At 42.7% G+C, this 22,750-nt stretch overlaps 1 protein-coding gene across 6 annotated transcripts in view; it reads left to right on the top strand.

Moving 5' to 3' along the window:
- Positions 1–22,750, top strand: part of DCLK2 (doublecortin like kinase 2) — a 134,489-nt gene that overhangs the window by 67,469 nt on the left and 44,270 nt on the right. For 3 of the 6 annotated variants that reach the window (XR_011031070.1, XR_011031071.1, XM_068279173.1), the window contains exons 3-6: positions 11,718–11,820; positions 13,102–13,200; positions 16,828–16,869; positions 18,437–18,531. Coding sequence is in view for 4 of the 6 variants with exons in the window: in XM_068279173.1 (XP_068135274.1) it covers positions 11,718–11,820; positions 13,102–13,200; positions 16,828–16,869; positions 18,437–18,531 (339 nt within the window). In the remaining 2 variants the exon portion in view is untranslated. The remainder of the gene's footprint in view (positions 1–11,717; positions 11,821–13,101; positions 13,201–16,827; positions 16,870–18,436; positions 18,532–22,750) is intronic. The other 3 variants (XM_068279181.1, XM_068279191.1, XM_068279197.1) reach the window with 3 other exon arrangements.

The raw sequence follows: 22,750 nt of genomic DNA, 5'->3' as shown, positions 1-22,750 counted from the left end.
TCCTCACCTACAGGACCATACTACTGTAAGCTCAGAGTTGTGCAAGCTAGTCATGGACAACTGCTCAGACACACGGCTGAAAAAGTCTCTATGGCGCACAGTGATTTACCGGTTCATTTTTTTATTTTAATTTGCAATTGACGTCCTATAAAGGGGACTTGAAGTGAGAGGCATGGATGGACAATTAGAAGCACATAATTTCGAGTTGATACAACAGCATCATTTATCCAGCTTGAATATAAACCAATCAAATACAGCTGAGGTAAAATGTGATTGGTCCATTTTCAAGCAGCACAAATTTGCATACAATATTTGCATAATCATGCATCAACTCAAAATGATTTGCATCTCATTTACCATCCCTGTATGGTGGCTGCCATATTTATTTCCTTTTGAACAATATAGGTTGACTATATTCAATGTGATTGCGCTCTCAGTATAAAGATCATGCATCCACCTCTCCCCCCTTCATGGACTCACTCACCAGATGTTGTGGTCTTATGATAAGACCAAACAGTGCTTTCGGGGTGTATCGCCAAATCCAAACGTGGACAGTGAAATGCATATGTAATGACCTAACCCGACACGGACTGGAAAAGCCAGCACCCACTGAGGAGTGGAACAAGTGAGTTCGTGAGGCAACGGGGGGGGGGGGCCATACATAAAGCGCTGTTTGGTCTTATCATAAGACCACAACATCTGGTGAGTGAGTCCATGAAGGGGGGAGAGGTGGATGCATGATCTTTATACTGAGAGCGCAATCACATTGAATATAGTCAACCTATATTGTTCAAAAGGAAATAAATATGGCAGCCACCATACAGGGATGGTGTGTAAAAACAAACAACAAAAAGTTAAAACAAAAAAAAAGTAAAGGAAACCATCATAGATGAACACAAGTGTCATTAAACCCTTCTCCAACCATACAGATGGCCAGTGGAGGAGTAAACCAGTGTGTGGTTCTGCCAGGGGCGTAGCAATAGGGGGTGCAGAGGTAGCGACCGCATCGGGGCCCTTGGGCCAGAGGGGCCCCGAAGGGTCCACCCTCTATCACAGTATTAGCTCTCTATTGGTCCTGTGCTGGTAATAATCACTTCTATAGATGCTTTTAATAGTAGTAATCTTTAAAGAGGAACTGTAACGACAAAACGGCCCCTGGGGGGTACTCACCTCGGGTGGGGGAAGCCTCAGGATCCTAATGAGGCTTCCCACGCCGTCCTGCGTCCCTCGGGGGTCTCGCTGTAGCCTTCCGTACAGCCGTGACGCAATATTTACCTTCCTGGCTCCTGCGCAGGCGCTCTGATGGCTGTCGGCGCCGAAGTAGGCGGAAATACCCGATCGCCGTCGGGTCTGCTCTACTGCGCAGGCGCAAGTTTCCGGCGCCTGCGCAGTAGAGCGGACCCGACGGAGATCGGGTATTTCCGTCTATTTCCGTGCCGAAATTCGCCACAGCGCCCCCGCTGGAGCCAGCAAAGGTAAATATTGAACTGACAGTCGGCACAGTCGCCGGCTGTTCGGAGGGCTGCGGCGAGACCCCCGTGGGACAGAGGACGGCGTGGGAAGCCTCATTAGGATCCGGAGGCTTCCCCCACCCGAGGTGAGTACCCCCCAGGGGATCTTTTTGTTGTTACAGAGTCTCTTTAACACACTGTTCCTCATCCCCTTCTTGCAACTCTGACACTGGGGTTGTCCTTGCCAAGTTTTGGTGCGCCATATCAATTGTTTTGTATAGAGTGCTTGGGGGGGCCCCATGTAAAACTTGCACCGGAGCCCACAGCTCCTTAGCTACGCCACTGGGTTCTGCCATCAGACCCTTGGCAGAACTTTGAAAAATCATCTTGGTTATCTACATTAGAGGGTTGCATTGCAACAGGGTGAGTGGCAAATTCTCCTCCTCCTTATAAAGCACCCTTGTCCCAGTGTTAATTCAAGAACTGGCAGTTTTAGTCAAGTTAGTAATTTTTACCTCTCTGGTAAAATCAGGGGTGTCATTTTGTTCTCAGATCTGATGTTATTCAGGTATGTACAGTATGTCAGCCAGTGCCATTTACTGCAGAACCAGTTCAGGTAGCACAGTAGCATATCACAAGGTTTCCTTTTTAGGACTTCCTTTGTTTTTGTCGTAAATATGATGACTTTTTCCCCTGCCTTTCCAGCCATATCCTGTTTAGCTGATACAAGGGGAAAAGCTAGGCCTGCACTAGCTATTATCCATTTTGTTCAGGCTGGAGGATTTTACTTCCTGTGGAGCTTTTGTACATATTTTTCATGTATTAAGGGCGTGTGACACTTTAGTTCACAGAAGTTGTGTTGGAGTTTTTCAGGCGTGCCAGAATCCATGGTGCTGCATTCATATTGTTCTGATTTACTGAAATGTCATCAAAGCCCTGGCTAAATGGAGAGGTTGGAAGAACACAGCAGATCAGCTAAGCTCCCAGGGGTGGGACATTTACCCAGCACTACACACTGCTGCTTAATGTATTCAGAGACTATGCAGCTGGATTGAGTCAGCTGTTTTCAACATTTCTGGCAATCTGCCTCTGTTGAATTCTTTTTTTTTTTTTCGTTAACTTTTGTCAGAGGAATGCAGAGGAATATTATTAGAACAGTGTGCCTGGTGTCTGAATAGTCCCTCTCTGTGCTGCTGCCACAGACATAATCATGCATGCTTCATATCAAGAATGTATCCATTTTTTTAGTGCTGTATGTCTGCTAGTCATAAAAATACCCTTTTTATTTTCAGGAATAAGTTTCATGTACTTTGTTAATGAAGTGGGAGATGCTGTACAGCAGATATTCTAGGGACAACTCCATGATGTACTACATGTGAAATCTACAATTTATGTCAGGTTAAAGTAATACCATATACAGATTGTGTAGTGTCATCAATGTTTCCAGGGTTTGAAACAGGCTTGCAGCGTTTCTTTCTCCTAGGGATGTTCATGATGAGCTTTTTTTTTTTTTGAAATAGGCAGAACTTACCCACAATTATTCTCTTGCGCAATGGCTATTGTATACAAAGCTGTCTGTCAAGCATTCGCAAAGGCCAGTCTAATTCCTTTAGCTTTAAAGGGAACCTGAAGTGAGAGGAATACAAGCGCTGTCATCTTCATTCCCTTATAAACCATGCCAGTTTTATGGCTGACATGCTGAGCTTTAGGCCTTACTTGTTTTTGAGTCGCAACATGCATGCAGTCAGCAGAGTTGTACCAGAGTCAAGTTGCTGGAGCACAGGCTGCATGCATGTTTGTGGTGGGGATGTACACAGCAACCAGAAGAAATAAACTCACGGGGTGAATAGTAGGGTCTGCAGTTTATGAAGCATTTTTTCCAGCCCAGACGAGCATGTCTTCTTAATAACTGCAACATCCAAGCATTTCCTATCATTCATATAGGAACAGAGCCCTCCACCTTTGGTTTTGCTGGAGATAAATGGGTTCCGGTCAGATCTATAGAGTGTAAATCCATGAATCTGAAATGCATTGTCTGGAATAAGCTAAGATAGACAGGTTTCTGAGAAGCTAAGAGAAACCAAGGGGTAAAAGTGTTTTTTTGTCCTGATCAGTAGTTGAAGCTCATCCAGTTTGTTGCATATTGACTTGACATTAGAGAGTGTAATTCCAGGTAACCGTGAACAACAGTCCTGTGCACCGAAAGCATGTCTCGATCCCTGATCTTTTGCCTCTTCTTCTAAGCCTCACTGCCTGATTCAACACTGTAGCTCCACTAGTTAGAATCCCCAAAAGGTCAAGATTAGACAAAATATCCAGGGGTACATCAGGTATAGCGAAGTTCTGAATGCTCAGTATTTGTTCGCTGGTGAATGTTATCTGGGTCGGGTTGCATAAGGCAATGTTGAAAAACAAAAACACATAAAACCAACGAAAAAAACAGAGCAACTTGCCGAAAGCTGCCACCTTCAGGCGCCTGAAGACTGGTCTGGTAGAAGCCAGATGCAGACGCGTTTCCACCATATCCGATATGATAAACTCATCCTCTCTCTGGCCGATATCGCAGACCACACAAGAGTGTATTCCATGTTCCACAAGTGTGAACGGATCCAATTTATAAAATAGGGTCTGTCACTGTCAGTTTTTCTTTTTGGCTAAATGGACATAAAAATGTCTTTTACACGATCGTAGGAACCGGACCTAAGAGTATTAGAGATAGAGCTTCAGCACAGAAGTTGGGCTATGGGATCAGTATGATCAGGCAGGAGCTCCTTTGCCATTTCACCTTAGTTGTAAAGAGTGACATTTTCATGTTTTAATCTTTGTTCCATAAAAAAATATCCTTGGAACACATCGGTCTTCTTCCAAATTCCTGGACCTTAGTGGGGGTGAGTCTACCACACATGCAACCTTTTTGGTTGCTTGTCCAGCAACCATGGTTTTCTAGTACCAGTTTCTCATTCAATTACATTTCCCCATTATATTGTTATGCTACACTATTGTGTCTCCTGGTTTACCTTCTGTTTTTGTTTTTAAAGGACTATCAACCTTCTACCTCACAAGTTATTCTTTAAAACTAGTCTTTGCAATTGTATTAACCTCCTTAGCGGTAACCCCGTGTGTGACACGGGGTAAGCCGCCGGAGGGTGCCACTCAGGCCCTGCTGGACCGGTTTACATAATTTTTTTTTTGCTGGACGCAGCTAGCACTTTGCTAGCTGCGCCAGCACACTGATCGCCACCGGCCCGCGCCCGATCGCCGCTATCCATTGCGGCGCGCGCCCCCCCCCCCAGACCCCGTGCGCTGCCTGGCCAATCAGTGCCAGGCAGCGCCGAGGGGTGGATCGGGACTCCCAATGACGTCCCGACGTCCGTGACGTCCTCCCGCCCCGTCACCATGGCGACGGGGGAAGCCCTCCAGGAAATCCCGTTCTTTGAACGGGATTTCCTGATCGGAGATCGCCGAAGGCGATCGAAGCGGGCGGGGGGATGCCGCTGAGCAGCGGCTATCATGTAGCGAGCCCTGGGCTCGCTACATGATTTAAAAAAAACAAAAACAAAAAAAACTGCTGCGCTGCCCCCTGGCGAAATTTTTCATACCGCCAGGGGGGTTAAGGACAAAAAGATGCAGATTTATACTCTACTCACGATGTCCACATTTAAGTTATTATGGGTCTAGTTTACCAATGTCCCCCTGAACTCGACAACATAAGTTTAACTAACTAAATTTAATTATCACAAAAACCTTCTGTTTTTAAGAAGGCAAACTTCTATTTTGCATAACATTTTAGTAAGATGGCTTGTTGGTCCTTTTAGTCCCTTTTTTACTGGGCTGGCTGTGAAGCAGGTAACATCTCTCTGCTCTCTCTCCCTTCTGGAGATCAGCATCATCTGCAGCACAAACCATCATCTGCAGCACAAGAACCATCATCTGCAGCACAGACCAAGTACGATGGCGGCGCGCACAGAAGCAGCGGCTTCATGCTACCCACATTGGTGCTCTCTTCTATTAATTTACTTCCTACTGACCTTCAGCGCCTCACAAGCAAAGGCAAGCATCCACTACAATCGCCAGGAGCTTCTACAGATCGGATCAAGCAGCACAGGAGATTACTTTAACACGGAATCAATACCGCAGGAGATTCTTAGATCACCGGGTCTTTCGTTAACCACAGCTATCCTCGGAAATAGATGGGGCAGAAAGCGAAGCAAGAGGAAACAAAAGAGAGGTAAGCGATCAGGATTGCTAACTAGACTGAGAGCTACTCCACATAAAACCCCTCTTCCTAGCGCACTGCTTGCAAATGCAGGGCTGTGGAGTCGGTCCAAAAATCCACCGACTCCGACTCCTCAGTTTAGGATTCCTCCGACTCTACGACTCCGACTCCTCTAATTTGCATATTACAATTTTGTTGATTAAAAGTATGTAACATGAAATTCGTCTCATAACTGCCAACGCTTAGGAATTTTACAAGACAACTGAAGTGAGAAGGATATGTAGACTACTATATTTATTCCCTTTAGACTAAAACTAGTCCTTGGTAAGAGCACTTGTAAAAGGTACAAACCGGAACAAAGAACATCTATCAGGCCCTAGGCAATGTGACTGTGGGTACATGTAAGAGTGATGTGCAGGTACTCTGCAGGGGAATGAGGAGATTGTAAACAGACAACACCTCTGTGTTCAATGTGCACAGCATTCTCAGTGGATTCCCTGCAGCTCTGTGGGGAGTGCATATGTAGAGTATAGTACTACTGTGTAACAAAGTAAACCTGAGACAGATGAAATTAAAGTTTTATACATACCTGGGGTAACCTCCAGCCCCCTTCAGGCTAATCAGTCCCTCGTTGTCCTCCTCCACCACCTGGATCTTCTGCTATGAGTCCAGGTACTTGAGCCAGTCAGGCGTAGTGCGCATACACACACTCCGCCGCCAGGAGCATACTACACCTGTGCAGCACTATTGCGCAGGTGCAGAATGTTCCTGGCTGTGGGAGCGGCATGCGGCCGGACAGCGCTGACTGACTGAATTACCGGGACTCATAGCAGAAGATCCGGGTGGTGGAGGACAGTGAGGGACTGATTAGCCTGAAGGGGGCTGGAGGAAGCCCCAGGTATGTATAAAACTTTACTTTTCATCCGTCTCAGTTACCCTTTAATTTGTAGTCACCAAACCAAATTTTAATAACATATCAAATTATTTTATTTCATCAGCAAAGGGAGTGCATACATTTGCATAAATCAGCATCAATGCAGAATTATTTCCATCTTGTTGACCATCTCTATTAGTGACATAGCTACACATCAGACTTTATTCTTACAGCATAGATGTTATTTAGTATATATGTTACGGCCAGAACCCGAAGTTTGGCCAGAACTAGAAGTGGCCGGCCACTTCGGGTTCTGGCCGGCCAATGCGCGAACTGGCCGCTGCGCTGCGGCCAATGTGAGAAATGAAACAATTCCTGTAAGGTTTAATGTGATGTTGTGGCCGCAGCGCAGCGGGGGGGCAAAAAATGTATCACACATCTTTACTTTATTCAATGGCATTAAGCCGCCCGGCTTTTTCCTCTGCCTCTCTCTCCTCCCCCCCCCCCGCCTCTCTCTCCCCCCTTCTCTTATGGGCACAGCCGGGCGGGGACACGCGTGTCCAGGAGAGTCGTTCCTCGCGGCAGGAGAGCAGAGCGGGGGAGGCTGCAGACATTGCTTCTGCCAGCACCCGCTCTGCAAGAACGGCAGGATTCCCCTGCCGCGACGAACGACTCCGGAGGGACACGCGTGTCCCCGCCCGGCTGTGCCCATAAAGAGAAGGAGAGAGAGAGGCGGGGGGGGGGGGGGGAGGAGAGAGAGGCAGAGGAAAAAGCCGGGCGGCTTAATGCCATTGAATAAAGTAAAGATGTGTGATACATTTTTTGCCCCCCGCTGCGCTGCGGCCACAACATCACATTAAACCTTACAGGAATTGTTTCATTTCTCACATTGGCCGCAGCGCAGCGGCCAGTTCGCGCATTGGCCGGCCAGAACCCGAAGTGGCCGGCCACTTCTAGTTCTGGCCAAACTTCGGGTTCTGGCCGTAACATATATAAGAGATTCCTGTGTACACATCATATATACAGTCACAATCAGATATGTATATCTGACCTTAAAAATACGTGGACTGCTTTATTGAAGCAGCACAAGTAACTAATTTTGATTGGTTTATTTCATTTTTGTATACTAAGCACAGCTATTACTGTATATATACTGTATATATACATTATTTTTAATGACTATTATCTGAGAAATAGAACATTTTATCATATTTTCTATTTTAATTACAGTTACAAATTCATTAGGAGTCTGAGTCGGTGCATTTTTTCCCGACTCCGACTCTGACTCCAGGCACCCAAAATTGCCCGACTCCACGACTCCGACTCCACGACTCCGACTCCACAGCCCTGTGCAAATGTGAGATCCCTCGCAAATGAAATGGATGAGCTCCGACTGGATATCTCCACGTATAAAACTATGAGAGACTGTTGCCTTTTGATTTTTAAATACAAACAAAGAATTGAGGAAAACTTTGAAAATGACTCAAACCCAAAGAGGATGTGGCAAAGCATTCAACTATTCACAGATTACAAAAAGAATAGCACTTAATATACACTGGACAATAACATCCCCAGCCTAGCAGAGGAACTTAACAACTTCTTTGCTAGATTTGAAAAAGACAACAATCGGCCTCCAGTCAACTTTGGGCCCACTACAGACTCACAGCCTTTAATCCTTCACATACATGAAGTGCAGCAAGCACTCACAAATATCAACACCAGGAAAGCTGCAGGTCCTGATGGTGTGCAAGGACGTGTGCTCCAGGCCTGTGCTGGTCAACTAGCGAAAGTTTTTACACAAATATTCAACCTCTCTCTGTCCCATCATGCCTTAAATCCTACAACCATTGTGCCAGTCCCAAAAAATCCTAGGATAACCTGTCTTAATGATTATCGACCAGTTGCTCTAACCCCTGTCATCGCCAAGTGCTTTGAACGAATGGTAGCCACACACATCAAGGCCTTAATCCCAGCAAATCTAGATCAACACCAGTTTGCTTACCGAACAAATAGATCGACTGAGGATGCCATCTGTGTAGCTCTCCATGCTGCCCTCTCACACCTGGAAAAGCCCAACTCCTATGTTAGGATGCTCTTTGTTGACTACAGCTCAGCATTTAACACCATTGTACCTAGCCAGCTGATCAACAAACTCCATGCACTAGGTCTTGCTCCCTCCATATGTACTTGGTTATTGGACTTCCTTACTAATCACCCTCAAACTGTCAGACTAGGAAAACGGACCTCCTCCACCCTTACCCTGAGCACTGGCGTGCCACAGGGCTGTGTATTAAAGAGACTCCGTAACAAAAATTGCATCCTGTTTTTTATCATCCTACAAGTTCCAAAAGCTATTCAAATGTGTTCTGGCTTACTGCAGCACTTTATACTATCACTGTCTTTGTAATAAATCAATGTATCTTTCCCCTGTCAGACTTGTCGGCCTGTGTCTGGAAGGTTGCCAAGTTCTTCAGTGTTGTGGTTCTGCTATTAACTCCCCCTTCCAGGCCCCTCTATGCACACTGCCTGTGTGTTATTTAGATTAGAGCAGCTTCTCTCTTCTCTCTTATCTTTTACAAGTTGGATAAATCGTCCTCTGAGCTGGCTGGACTTTCACATACTGAAGAATTACAGACAAGGGCAAAGCTGTTTGCATGAAGAAACGAGCAGCCTGAAACTTCAGTGCATGAGAACAGGGGGAAAGAAACACACAAATGATCTCTTGAGATTCAAAAGGAAGGCTGTATACAGCCTGCTTGTGTATGGATGTATTTTCTATGTGTGGACATACTGTACATCAACCTACTTCCTGTTTTGGTGGCCATTTTGTTTGTTTATAAACAAACTTTTTAAAACTGTTTTTAACCACTTTTAATGCGGCGAGGAGCGGCGAAATTGTGTCAGAGGGTAATAGGAGATGTCCCCTAACGCACTGGTATGTTTACTTTTGTGCGATTTTTTTAACAATACAGAGTCTCTTTAAAGGGAACCAGAGATGAACGTTTCACACAAAATAAACATATCAGTTGATAGCTTGTAAAGAATAAATGCTCTACCTGATAATTTTGCCGCTCTGGTGTGCCTTTTTTAGTGTTTTTTATCCATTATTGCTCCAGGAAAAATCAAATATGGCCGCCGGCTCATATCCCTTCTCCTTCCGGGTTATATGAGTTGTTCTGGATGTGCTGTCTTGGCTATATGAGACTATGCTGCTATCTAGGCTAAATGCAGCCTTTCATCTATGTGCTTTCATTTTGGTATAATCTGCCTGTAGGAAGTGTCACTGATAATAACTGCAGTTTCATTCCTATGAGAATCTAGTGCACACAGAGCACACAGGGATCATATTACAGCCACAGGGCTTCTCTCTTAGGAGCAGCAGCCCCTCCCAGTCATCACAGCTCTCAGCATGCAACGCAGAAGATCTAAGCCAGGAGGGGGAAGGCTTGGGCTTGAAAGGACTCCACAGAAGAGTGACTCAGCTATAATGATTCCAGGTCAAACCTCGACTGAATAGTCGATGGATTCTTATCACAGTTGCTAATAGACTAATTAAGCAGATAACAATGAAACTAAAAGCAGGGTAGGTGTTTACTGTCATGTTCCCACTGATAAATGTAATAAAATACATGAGGGTGCTTCATCTCTGGTTCTCTTTAAGCCCTCTCCTCTATGCACTTTTCACCCATGACTGCCAGCCTATCCATACCTCAAACATAATTGTTAAGTTTGCAGATGATACGACTGTCATTGGGCTTATATCAGACAATGAGGAAGCTGCATACAGAGAAGAAGTTAGGAACTTGACTGCATGGTGCGACATTAACAACCTGTTATTAAATACAAAGAAGACCAAAGAAATTATTCTGGACTTTAGGACCACCAAAAAGACCGCTCACCTACCGCTAATGATCAATGCAGAGGCTGTGGAGAGAGTTTCCAGCTTCAAATTTTTGGGAGTCACCATCGCAGAGAACCTGTCCTGGGCTGACAATGCTTTAGCTCTAACTGGCAAAGCACAACAACGCCTCTACTTTCTGAGAAAACTAAGGCGCGCTAACCTCCCACAGAAGCTGCTGGTTAATTTCTACAGATGCACTATAGAAAGCGTTCTGACCAATTGCATGACGGCCGGGTACAACAGCTGCACGAAGGCTACTAGAGAAGCCCTGCAGCGAGTTGTTAAAACAGCAGAAGCCATTATTGGCACTGAACTACCATCACTGCAACTTTTGTATAATACTTGCAGCATGAGAAGGGCCAAAAACATTATCAAGGACAACACTCACCCTGGAAATGCCTTGTTTGAGCTCCTTCCATCAGGTAAACGTTTTAGATCAATCCGCACACACACAAACAGACTGAAAGACAGCTTTTTGCCATCTGCCATAAACTTGATGAACTCTGAAACCTCTCTGAAATAATTAACACTGTGTACAAATTGTTTAAATATCTGTAATACCTGGCATATATGTATAATTTCTTCTCTTCCTTGTTACTATCACTATGTTCCCTATATGCACCGTGGGGTTGTCATGAAAAGTAATTTCGTTGTGTTACACAATGACAATAAAGTGAATTGAATTGAATTACACACTCCTAGGAGTTCTGTTTCACCATGAGCTTGCTGGGCTATCTGCAAGTTAAGTGTGCATCATAAACTGTATCTTACATACCTAGTACAGGTCTTTGCACTGTTGAAAATCAAATGTCATTTTATCCCAGGATTCCATCCTGACTGCAAGTTATTGAGTTGAAAAACGTATTACATCACAGTTATTACTGACTTCTTTGGTGAAAAGGCCTTGCTGCATTCTGTTATAGCTGTCAAACAAAGAGCAAGCAATGTCTACTTGATCTTCTAACTCTAACTCTGCCACTGATAGTTTCATATGTCCAAGAATAAATACTGAAATAAAACTAAAATAGAAGAACAAGAATAGATTAGTTTTTTGCCTCTACAATGCAAAAATATTACATTCATTGAGTGAGATCCCAGAGTATACATAGCCTTCTGTAACAGCTATGGCCCGGTTTCATTTTTTGATCATTGTATTAATAATCTGTATAATTTCGTTTTTTTTTTATTTTAAAAAAAGCAACTTGTTTATTGTCTGTAATGGTTGTATAAAATCTGCACCTAGTATTAATTGCTTGATTTTGTTTAATTCCTTAGGTAACATGTCTTCAAGATTTATTTGGCGATGATGATGTGTTTATTGCCTGTGGACCAGAAAAATACAGATATGCACAGGATGATTTTGTTCTGGATCATGGTGGTAAATATTTTTTACTTTTTTGTTTTACATTTATTATATCATTATTATTTACAGTAGTACATTATAATGTATTTTTTGAACACATTTTATTGATGTTTACACATACATGCAATGAGAGATGTACAAAAGAGAAAAAAATTACAATTGCTGCTATTGCATCATAATAATAATTAGTCATAAACAATTTTCTTCGATAAAGATCTGAATCACATAATAGTCTCATATATATTGTCCTTCTTGTTGATCCAAGGTTGACGGAAAGGCATCACTGGTAAATGGCCTCCTTAAGAATGTAACAATGATTATTTTTATAATCATCTTTCGCCATTTTCAAATCTAGCAAGATCATGAAGAAAACTTGTGCAATCATACAATAAAATGAACAAACATTATTTAACACTAACAACCTAAGTCACTACCTGCCCTATACTGCCGCTTGCCACTGTAGTTTATAATTTTGATATCCCAGTTTTTACACTTAAGTAACTGGGTGACTTTTCAAGCTACTGTATCAGATTTGTAGCCCACTGTCTTGCCTAACTACAGTGTCTTTCATCAGCACCCTACCTGGGTTACTCTAAAGACAAAACTTAAATCATTTTATAAAAGTTATATTTGTTATCACATTATAGTGTATTTAATTTAAAATATGGTGTTAGTAAATTAAAGAAAGAAAGAGCAATAGAACCAATACATCACCAGATATTGCAACATGTGCTTCTTCTCTTTAGCTGGGGAAACCCTGAGCAAGTAGAGAATCTGGGAAATCACTAATATGCCCATGGTTCAAGTCAGCAAGAGATAAATTCCCAATTTGTTTACATGGCCTTATTGCACGGTGGCCATATTTACCCAAGCCTCCCCCTTTGTGTCCAAGTACCTATTTGCACAAATAGACAACTACCAAAGCTGCATGTTTATCTCATAACTGTAAACATAGGCTGTGCCCTGACCCAGACTGCTACATCAAAAAAGTGTGATCTAAAATAAACCCAAGTGCACTCCTTGTACTAGAGTTTTAATGCCTATAACCTTTGTGAGAATCGTTGACTTTTAGATAATACTAAAGGTACAGCAAGCCCATGGTGAACCAGAGTGTGTAAGGGGCTAAAAAGGACCAAAAAGCCCTCTTACTAAAAATGCTATGTGAATATACGTGAGCTATACATTGACCACACACGTTCACATTACAGACAGTTGTATGGGGGTATTGGCACATGCCAAGGTCTTTAATGTTTTCGTCCAGAAGGCTTTATGGCATTTTTTTTTCCTCTTTCACTGCAGAGTGTCGTGTTTTGAAACCATCATATACTCGTGCTACAAGACAGAGTGGCTCCAAAAGTCCGGTATCTTCACGGCGCAGTAAATCTCCAGCTACAGGTAAGGGTTCCAAAAAAGAAAGAAGGGGGGGGGGGGGGATAAACTTATCTTAACATACATTAAAGTAAACTTGTGAAAAAAGGTGGGAGGGGGAAGCTTCTGGATCCTAAAGAGGCATCCCCAATCTCCTCCACAGGGCTCTATCGGAAATAGCTGAGCCCCATCTGGTCCGCATTAGCCAGGTGCACAGTAGCAAGGACTCAAACTGCCTCAGCTATTTCCGAAGATAGCCAAGTGCAGCAAGCAGACTGTTGGGGGCTCCACCGCTGGAGGACGGGGGAAGCTCCTTTAGGATCCAGAGGTAAGTACCCAGTAGGGGAACATTTCTTCACTTCAGGGACACTTTAAGGCCTGGAACCCACTGAAATCCGCAAACGCAACCGCTAGCGTTTTGTCTGAGCGGTTTGCAAGCGGATTCATGCGCGTTTTCGGTCACGCTTTGCAAGTGTGTATTTTTTTGCTCAGTGGTTGTGTAGCGTTTTGCGTTTCGCGTTTTTATCCTGATTAGTCTTGTGAATTATTTTTAATTTTGTTACAGTGTGCTGAACCGCAAAACGCTAGCAAAACCGCTCAGTTTAGGTTTTGCTGAGCGTTTCTGCTAGCGTTTCAATACTTTACATTGAAGCGCTAACGCTCCCAAAATGCTGCAGGTCCTGCGTTTGCGTTTCTGGGAAATGCAAACGCTCCTGTGGAAGTTGCCCCATCCATTAACATCAGCTGAGCGTTTTGGCAAAACGCTAGCGTATCGCAGCGCTGCCAAAATGCTCAAAAAAACGCTCTTGTGGGTTCCAGCCCTTAAAGACTAAAACAGACTGTGCCTACAAAATGTATTTAACCCCTTCAAAGTTTTCATGCTTTATTATAACAAGAAATTGAGTCACAGGGGAACCGTTATATATACCGACTATCCTGATCATTTTTTTTCAAAGAAGTGGATAGGTATTCTCCTAGTCTCTCAATGGTTGGTTAGATCATGTCACTGTTCCAGTGGCATGTGACCCAATCTAGCCAAAACAGAGACGGCAGCAAGACAAGGAACATCATTGCACATTGCAGTAGTGTTCTTTCACCACAAAAATACATAAGCCTTATACAAATCGGACAATTGTTTCTTTTTGCAATGTGAGTTGAGGTTTAAAGCGTGTTTTATAAATGGTCCCTTTCAGTCTTAAGTGAGGTTACATGGAGTAGTACTAACATATTTACATTTTAGTTGATTTGTGATCTGCTCTATCCTCATGCATTGAGCTCCTTTCTAATTTTTTAATTGCTGAGGCTTACTGCTATACAGACAGAAAAGAAACAAACAGTTATGGACTTCTTCTTTGAACAGCTAAAAAAGCCTTGTATTATGCCTGGGTTGATCTTGGGAACTTGATTAATCCTTCTGGTTCGAATCTCCCCTAGAGGTGGTTGTACAACTTTTAGTTGAAATTCTTGACTTTCATGCAAATTCATTACTTTAGATATTGGCCTCAATTCACTAAGATCATGCTGGAGATAAGGCAAGAGAAAACTTACCACCACACATCGATCTTGCCGTATTAAGGTGTAGAGATAAGTTTTCACAGTGAGAGAGTTATCTTATCTCTTCATTCCTTAAGTTACCTCCTCTATAGTTATTTTCACATGCATTTAATTAAGAGCCTGTCTTTAACTTAAGAATTCTGGAGTTCTTTTAAGGATTGAAGAGTTAACTTTAGAGATCTCACTTTAACTTAAGGACAGAAGAGTTAATGCTAGGTACACACATACCATTTTCTGTAATGCTGGGAATACACGGTACGTTTTTGCCGCTCGATTTCGCGCCGATCGCTTTCTGCGCTCAATTTCACGCCCGATTCTCTTATCTTCTATTTGTTTTCCTTATCTTTTCCCATTGTTCCTTATGCGAAATCGAGCACGGAATCGATCGGGCGGCATATCGGACATGTCGTAAATGATCAATCGAGCCATCTAAATGGCTCAAAAACGTACCGTGTATTCTCAGCATTAGATTTTCTGTTAGATTTACTTGCCAGATAGAAATTCACTATCTAACCATCTATCTGCCTAGCAATTAAGAATTGTTCTACTCAGCAGGAGATAACCAGAAGACAATGTACCAGATATAATGACCAGTCTCTACCAGTACTTTACAGAAAATAATCGAATTACAGAAAATCTTACAGAAAATTGAATGGTGTATGCTAGGCATAACAGAAAATTGTATGGTGTGTACTAGACATAACTTTAGGTTTGCCTGAGGTAAAATGTTTCCTGAATACCCATGGCCTCAATTCTGGTAGGGTTATCAAACAAATTACCTCATGTAATTTACCTCATGAGGCAATGGCATTTAGCAATTCTGGTAGGTTTTAGTCATGTTTTACCTCATGAGGTAAATTATGAGGCAATAATAGCTATTCTCATGGAAATTAGGGAGCATGTTAGCACATAATTTACCGATCAGTTTAACCTCCCTGGTGTTCTGATTCCCGTGGCGCTAGGGCCGCGGGAAGGTTTTTTTTTTGCAATTTTTTTTTTTATCATGCAGCTAGCATAGCGCTAGCTTCATAATGCCCCCCTCCCTGCGGCGTCCCTCCCACCCCTCTGATCGCCGCCGGCACTTATGCCCGTCAGGAAACCCCGTTCTGAACGGGATTTCCTTCAGGGCTTCCCCCGTCGCCATGGCGACGAACGGAGTGACGTCATCGACGTCCTGACGTCACAGGGAGTCCCTATCCGTCCCTCAGCGCTGCCTGGCACTGATTGGCCAGGCTGCACAGGGGTCCCGGGGGGAGGGGAGCCGTGTTACGCGGCGGATCGGCGGCGATTTTATTTATTTTATTTTTTTTTTCTTATTTTTAAATCGGCCCACCAGGGCCTGAGCGGTGACCTCCGGCGTCTCTGGACGAGCTCTGCTCGTTCACAACGCTAGGGAGGTTAAGACCTGCCTGTACCTGGAGGTAAAGTAAATTTGCATGCATTTTGCAGTTTTTTGTGGAGTTCTTATTGCTGTTTTAGTGTTGTTCCTATTCAGGCTGTGTAATAGAAAAGAATAGTAAAAATAAAACTCCAAATATTTACTGGATTTTTTTTTTATAAGGGATGCCTAAAAATATATTTTTCGTAGGTTGCTACATAATCAAATACACCTTCCCCCTTCAAAAAAAAATCTTCCAAAGACTATCCTAACTTATGGAAGACAATTAAAGACTACTATTTATTTACTGCAGGCTTACTGCTGAAATACCTCATGTTTTACCTCACTTTATGCATTTACCTCATGTTTTACCTCCTGCTCAGAAATGGAGAAAAATCTTCCAGAATTGCTAAAAAAAGGAGGAAAATGCCTCATGATGTATTTTACCTACTAAAAAACATTTACCTCACATAGCTACCAGAATTAAGACCAACATGCCTTATCACCATGGTGATAACTCTAGAAATGTTATTAAAGACAGGAGATAAGCTTAGTGAATTGAGGCCATTGTTTTGATCTAATCTTTGACATTTAAAATGTGTTTAGATGTATGTAGATGAGGATAATGACAATGCTAATATTGTATCTGGATATATAGACAGCACCAAATTTGGAATTAATGTTCTCTTGATGTGTTTACTTTTGTTGTGTAATGAATGCAGTAAGGAGGACTGGCTACTACTATTCCACAGCGAGGTCTCCAGGTGAGCCATTCTGCTTGTGGCTTCCTCTCTTGGCTTTATAAGCTCACCTGCTGACTCGCCTTGCTGTGCAGCTTCATAAACCTGCTCTCTGCCACATCTGAGCGCACTCATTCCAGCCTGCTTTTCCTCCTATCGCAGGAGATGTTTTGCACCAGCTGTACTTTCTACAGATGCACAACATTTATAGCTATTTGTGAACTGATTTATATTATGTGCTTACTAGGGGCATGTACCTCTTTCATATATAGTCCAGTTCACAATCAGACTGCAATATTGAAATGAATGTTCACCATCCAGGACTAATCTTCCATCTCTGATTTACTATAAAAAAAAAACCAAAAAACAAACAAACCAAAGCTTGTTACTGTGTAACCTATCGCGCATGCAGTGTTTGGGTGTAACATCCCCCTTTCACAAGCCAGGAGTTTGTTGCTTGGAAAGCGGAAGTGGCCAGTCCACATTTCAGCTTTTGCTGGAGAAGTATTTCAATGTGCATGTCACTGGAATAGTACAGAGCTCTCATACCAGCAGTTTTGATTTGTTTTCTATAAATTCTACTGCCAAGGTTTGTCGCCATGTTTGCTTTAAATGTAATTCTTACAAATTACAGCATCAGTAAGGAGAATCAAGATTTTGGGAATGGGAAAATGCAATTGCATGGAGTAGTTTACACTACATGTAGAAAAAAAGTAACTATGTAGTTACTGATTTTCTCTGTCCTGTTTGCTATCATATATTCTTAACGTTGAAGGGCATCCACAGGTATGTGGGCTTGTTCACACCGAGCGCTTTTCGTTTTTAAAAAGTGCTGGTAATTTTTTAAAAGTGCTTAAGCAATGTTTCTCAGTGTGAATATTCTCACATGAGCGATGAGCTTTCTTTGCAGTTGCGGCTTCTGCATCATTTTCTGAGTGTTTGCGCTTCAATACAACGTATTGGGAAATGCAAAGCACTTGAAAAAGCTCTTTGAAAAGCGGTTTGGCGAGTGATTTTTAAAATAAATACATTGTATTTATTAAGTTCCAGGTCAAAGAGTTCACTTCTTGATAGTCGTCAGAAAAAAAAATAAAATTGCCAAACAAAAGCGCTTAGAAAAGCACTTAAAGCGCAAATTGCTCTGAAAGCGCAGGTAAAAATGCTTACAAAAGCGTTCAGCACATGCGATTGCGCTTCAGATTTCTAATGTGAACCAGGCCTGACTGCTAGATTTAGGAAGAGGATACCTTGATCAGGGAGACTATTTGTGAGGTCAAACATGATGCAGCATCTAGGATTTTTCTTAAGTTAGATAACTGTGTAAGTATCCAATAACTAAATTCAAAAAGTGTAAATATATATATATATATATATATATATATATATATATATATATATATATATAGTTTTACTAAGCTATTTTTATGATTCAAATGTTATGTCAACCCCATTAACATCAGTATGCGGATCCTTCTTACTGCTTATATATATTTTTTTAAACTTATCACTTCATTTACTTCATGAATGTAGTGTTTATAAAATGCTTTAATTATCACCTTTATTTGTAATCGTAATTAATTTTATGCCGTAGTCAATGGAACACCAAGCAGCCAGTTATCCACTCCAAAATCAACAAAATCCTCCTGTTCGTCTCCAACCAGCCCAGGAAGCTTCCGTGGCCTGAAGGTAAAAATTGCAGTTCTCAAATGCTCACTCTTGGTTTAGTAAGGAACACCTATTTAATTTCAGATGAAAACACTACATCTTCTGTTTATTACTTACAAATATATGTCTTCATAATCTTTACTTTCAGTTCATTGATAACTGAATATAGGGGAGGAGCAGAATCACAGAGGTGTGTACATTGCATTGTGTGCAGAATAAATATACTTTTGTCATCTATTCAAACCTTAAGAAGACTTTAGGCCATTAATGTGCTATTCGCTGGCCTGTGAGGACTGTCACATTACATAACGCTTGCAGGAGCTGATTTTCTGCAAGCATTATGATCTGCGGCGTGACGTTGACATTTTGTAGTGCATGGCTGATTAGCGGCGGTAGTTCTAATTCACCCGATGGGAAAACGCCGGCACCGGACAATTAAAAGCTCCCGGCTGCGTCTTACCGCAATGTGCCAAAATGCAGCATTAGATGTGAAAGGTAAAATGAAATTTTATGGACTTTCATTTTACCTTGGTTAATGCAAAGTATTGACTTTGCGTCAAAATGCCAGAAATCAGCTCTGGTGCGAAAGAGCCCTGATGCCCACTCTGTTTTCTGTAATTTTCTTTCTTTTTTTTATTTTCTTTCTTTCTCTCCCACAATCCTTTTGGCACAGTCTTGTTTCACAACCTTCACCACACTGTACAGCCAAGTTCAAATAAGGCGTGTACTTTACTGTGTCATCTATTTTTCATTGAACTATGTGTCAGTAGTTGGAACAGTGCTGTTTTAATGTCCACAATACAGACAGGTAGCCCTTGAAGCCCAGAAACAGAAACCGTAAATTGTATATCACATGCTTTTTTGTGCTGTGTGGTTAATATGCGTGAATCACAAGACAAGCAATGGTTCAGCAAAGCTTCAAATATTTTTGGCAGGCAAAACAGTTCTTATATGTATTTCAACCGTTTGTTAACTATTCACTCAGAGGTATACAGGTTAGTTTACTTAATATCTCCAGATGTTAAAGAGCACATATGATTTAGCAAACTAGAATTAGATTAACCTCCCTGGCAGTATGAATTGTGCGGCTGCGCGGCCGCGGGAGGGTTTTTCTCACTTGTTTTTTTTTTTTTTTTTTGCATGTAGCTAGCCTAGCGCTAGCTACATGCTTCCCCCCCCCCCTCCCTGCGGCGTCCCCACGTACCGTTAGATTGCCGCTGGTGCCGCTTGCCCCTAAGGAAATCCCGTTCTGAACTGGATTTCCTTGAGGGCTTCCCCCGTCGCCATGGCGACGAACTGAGTGACGTCATCGACAGGGAATCCCGATCCACATCATAGCGCAGCCTGGCGCCAATTGGCCAGGCTGCGCAAGGGGTATGCGGGGGGGGGCCCTGTATCGCGGCGGGTAGCGGCGCATAGGCGGCGGGCGCCGGCGATCAGACCAAACACGCAGCTAGCAAAGTGCTAGCTGCGTGTTTAAAAAAAAATTATGCAAATCGGCCAAGCAGGGCCTGAGGAATCCTCCGCGGCGGCTTACCCCGTGTCCAGCACGGGGTTACCGCTAAGGAGGTTAAGTGGCAGTGATCACAACACCGTGGGTTTGTGGGTTTTTGTTTACTATCAGAAGATGGGGAGGAGTGTAGAAATGTTATTGAGTCAGTGTTTTTGATATTTCAGTTGCATATTGGCACCCAGAGCAAGATTTTTTTTTTTTTCTTAGTGAACCTTTCCACAACCCTATTGCGGTCCAGTGTGACCCAGGTGAGGTTTAGAATTGCAAACGTACACCATTAAATGAATGCAGTCCAGGTTTACCAAATCACTTTTGTTCTTCAGTCTCCTCCAGTTTAAGAGAACCTTTTGTAATTAAGCCCCATAACTTGTTCCAAAGACCTTTTTGTATTTTGTTACACTTTGCTTGCATCCTGATGCTAATGTTTAGTCGTGTTATCCAGTAAGACTAAAATTTGTATGGTTTTGCTCCTAATTCTGCTCTTTTGCAAAGCTAGCCAAACAAATAATTGGATGGAAGCGATTTCTACTTGGCAGCATATTTCTGCTGTCAGCATTACTGTGGATGTGTTCTTATTTGTCATAACACCAAAACATTATTGCTTGCTTTGTAAGCCAACTCAAATCACATTTATACTAGTCAACTTTTTTTTGTGTTTAAACAAAAGGTCAGCTTCATAACATAAACATTGCATTCTAGCAGTGTGGAGGTCTCCAGCACTGTGACCTTCATTATCTGCTCTGTAGGATGTATTCTTGTCTCATCTAGAGATCACCAGGCCTTCTGGCTGTTTTCATGCAATGTCAGGATGAGTTTATCTAATTGAATGCTGGGACTTCTTCCAGACTTTACAGCTCTATAAGTAGATGTTGTATTATAGTCCCTGGTACAGCTCTATGGTTTTGCAGATAACAAGGAAACTGTTTCAGAAATGTTTAATATATAATCCTGTCATCAAATTCAGCTGAAAAATATTATATTAGTGGGCAGCATGGTGGCATAGTGGATTGCACTCTCACCTTGCATGTAGCGCTGAGTCACTGGTCCGGGTTCCTACCCAGGGCATTAACTACATGGGGTTTTTTTGTTTTCCCTGTGTCTGTGTGGGTTTGCTCCAGGCATTCCAGTTTCCTCCCACATCCCAATAACATACAGATACGTTAATTGGCTTCCCCCTCTAAATTGGCCCTAGACTATGACGGACATATAACTATGGTAGGGGTTAGATTGTGAGCTTCTCTGAGGGACAGTTAGTCATAGCTTCCAGCTGTTCCTCTTTAAGAGGGACAGTACCTCTTAGGAACCCAAACACTCTTTCTCCCCCGGCGCATCATCCTGCCGGTCACCGTAAGGGTCCTGCGCATGCGTGGTTTTTAATGTCTGAACCACGCATGCGCAGGAAGCTTAAGCCGACCAGTGTGATGGGGCGCCTTTAGCCGAAGCTGCCTGGACTTACCTGCCCCCAGGTAAGTCCAGATTTTTATTTTGGCTCACTGCTCAGGGCCCCTTTTAAGTGGTTAGGTAGAAGTGTGTGTAGTTACTACTACTTACACAGGCATGTTAGCTATTCAAACTGCTATGGGATTTATTCAGTGCAGATTTACATAGGTCCACTATGTGGACAGCTAGTACTAAGAGAAGAACTATAGCATTCCTTCAGTGCTGACGTATCTTGGGTAGGAGTGTGTGTACAACTAGGTAGGTAGTACTGTACTACTACTGCAGGGTAGCATTGTCCTGTAAAGGGGTTCTCTGGTATGTTTAAAAAAGCTAAAACTGACACTTACCTGGGGCTTCTATCGGACCCCTGCAGATGTAATGTCCTGCGCCGTCCTCCTCCGATGCTCCATTCCCCACTGCCGGTAACCTGCTAATTATTCGTCTAACTAGATGAACGCTTTCTTGTACTGCGCCTGCGCAGTAAAATCCCGATGACACGCGCGGGAGCGAGCACGCACACGGCCACTCATCCGCAGTTCCATTCGTCCAGTTAGACAAATAATTAGCAGGTTACCGTCAGTGGGGAACGGAGCATCGGATGAGGACGGCGCGGGACATTACAGCTGCAGGGGGCCGATAGAAGCCCCAGGTAAGTGTCAGTTTTAGCTTGCTTAAACATACCAGAGAACCCCTTTAACTAGCTGTACTGTAACCCCAACATAGAGAACTGTCAGGAGTTAATGTATGCTGCCTTATTTACTTACTATAAAAGTCCAACCAAGCAGTTGCTATGCTGTGTCCATACGCCCACGGCCCACCTCAATAAAAATTACCATAATTTCATTCTATTTTGACATTTTCACTCAGGGTGACTGACTGTTATGACCCTTTTAGCATTCTACAGATTAACACCCTAATATTTACTTCTCTGACGGGTGTTGAAAAAATATTGTCTGCTTTCACTTGAAGTATTGCTTGCTAGCACTTTAACTGTGATTTTTCTGCTGGAGAAAACACTTTATACCACTTAAAATTAATAAATTAGTTCTGGGAAATACAAACGTTGTATGTCAGGTTTTAAAACTCCTCTCCAGGCTGTGTTTTTTTATTTTTTATTCACTGATCTAATTGTTCCCTCTCTTAGTAGTCATTTAAAATAGAAATACATAAATACCTTTAATTTTAAGACTTGCTGAATGGTCACATGAGCACCAGTGCGGCATTGATTTGACATTTTCTCAGACACTGCAGCTGGAAAAGTGTCCTAAATGCTGGGCCTCTCCTCAG

Source organism: Hyperolius riggenbachi, chromosome 1, assembly GCF_040937935.1.
Source record: "Hyperolius riggenbachi isolate aHypRig1 chromosome 1, aHypRig1.pri, whole genome shotgun sequence".
Classification (NCBI taxonomy): Eukaryota; Metazoa; Chordata; class Amphibia; order Anura; family Hyperoliidae; genus Hyperolius; species Hyperolius riggenbachi.
This window is presented reverse-complemented; position numbering and strand designations above follow the sequence as displayed.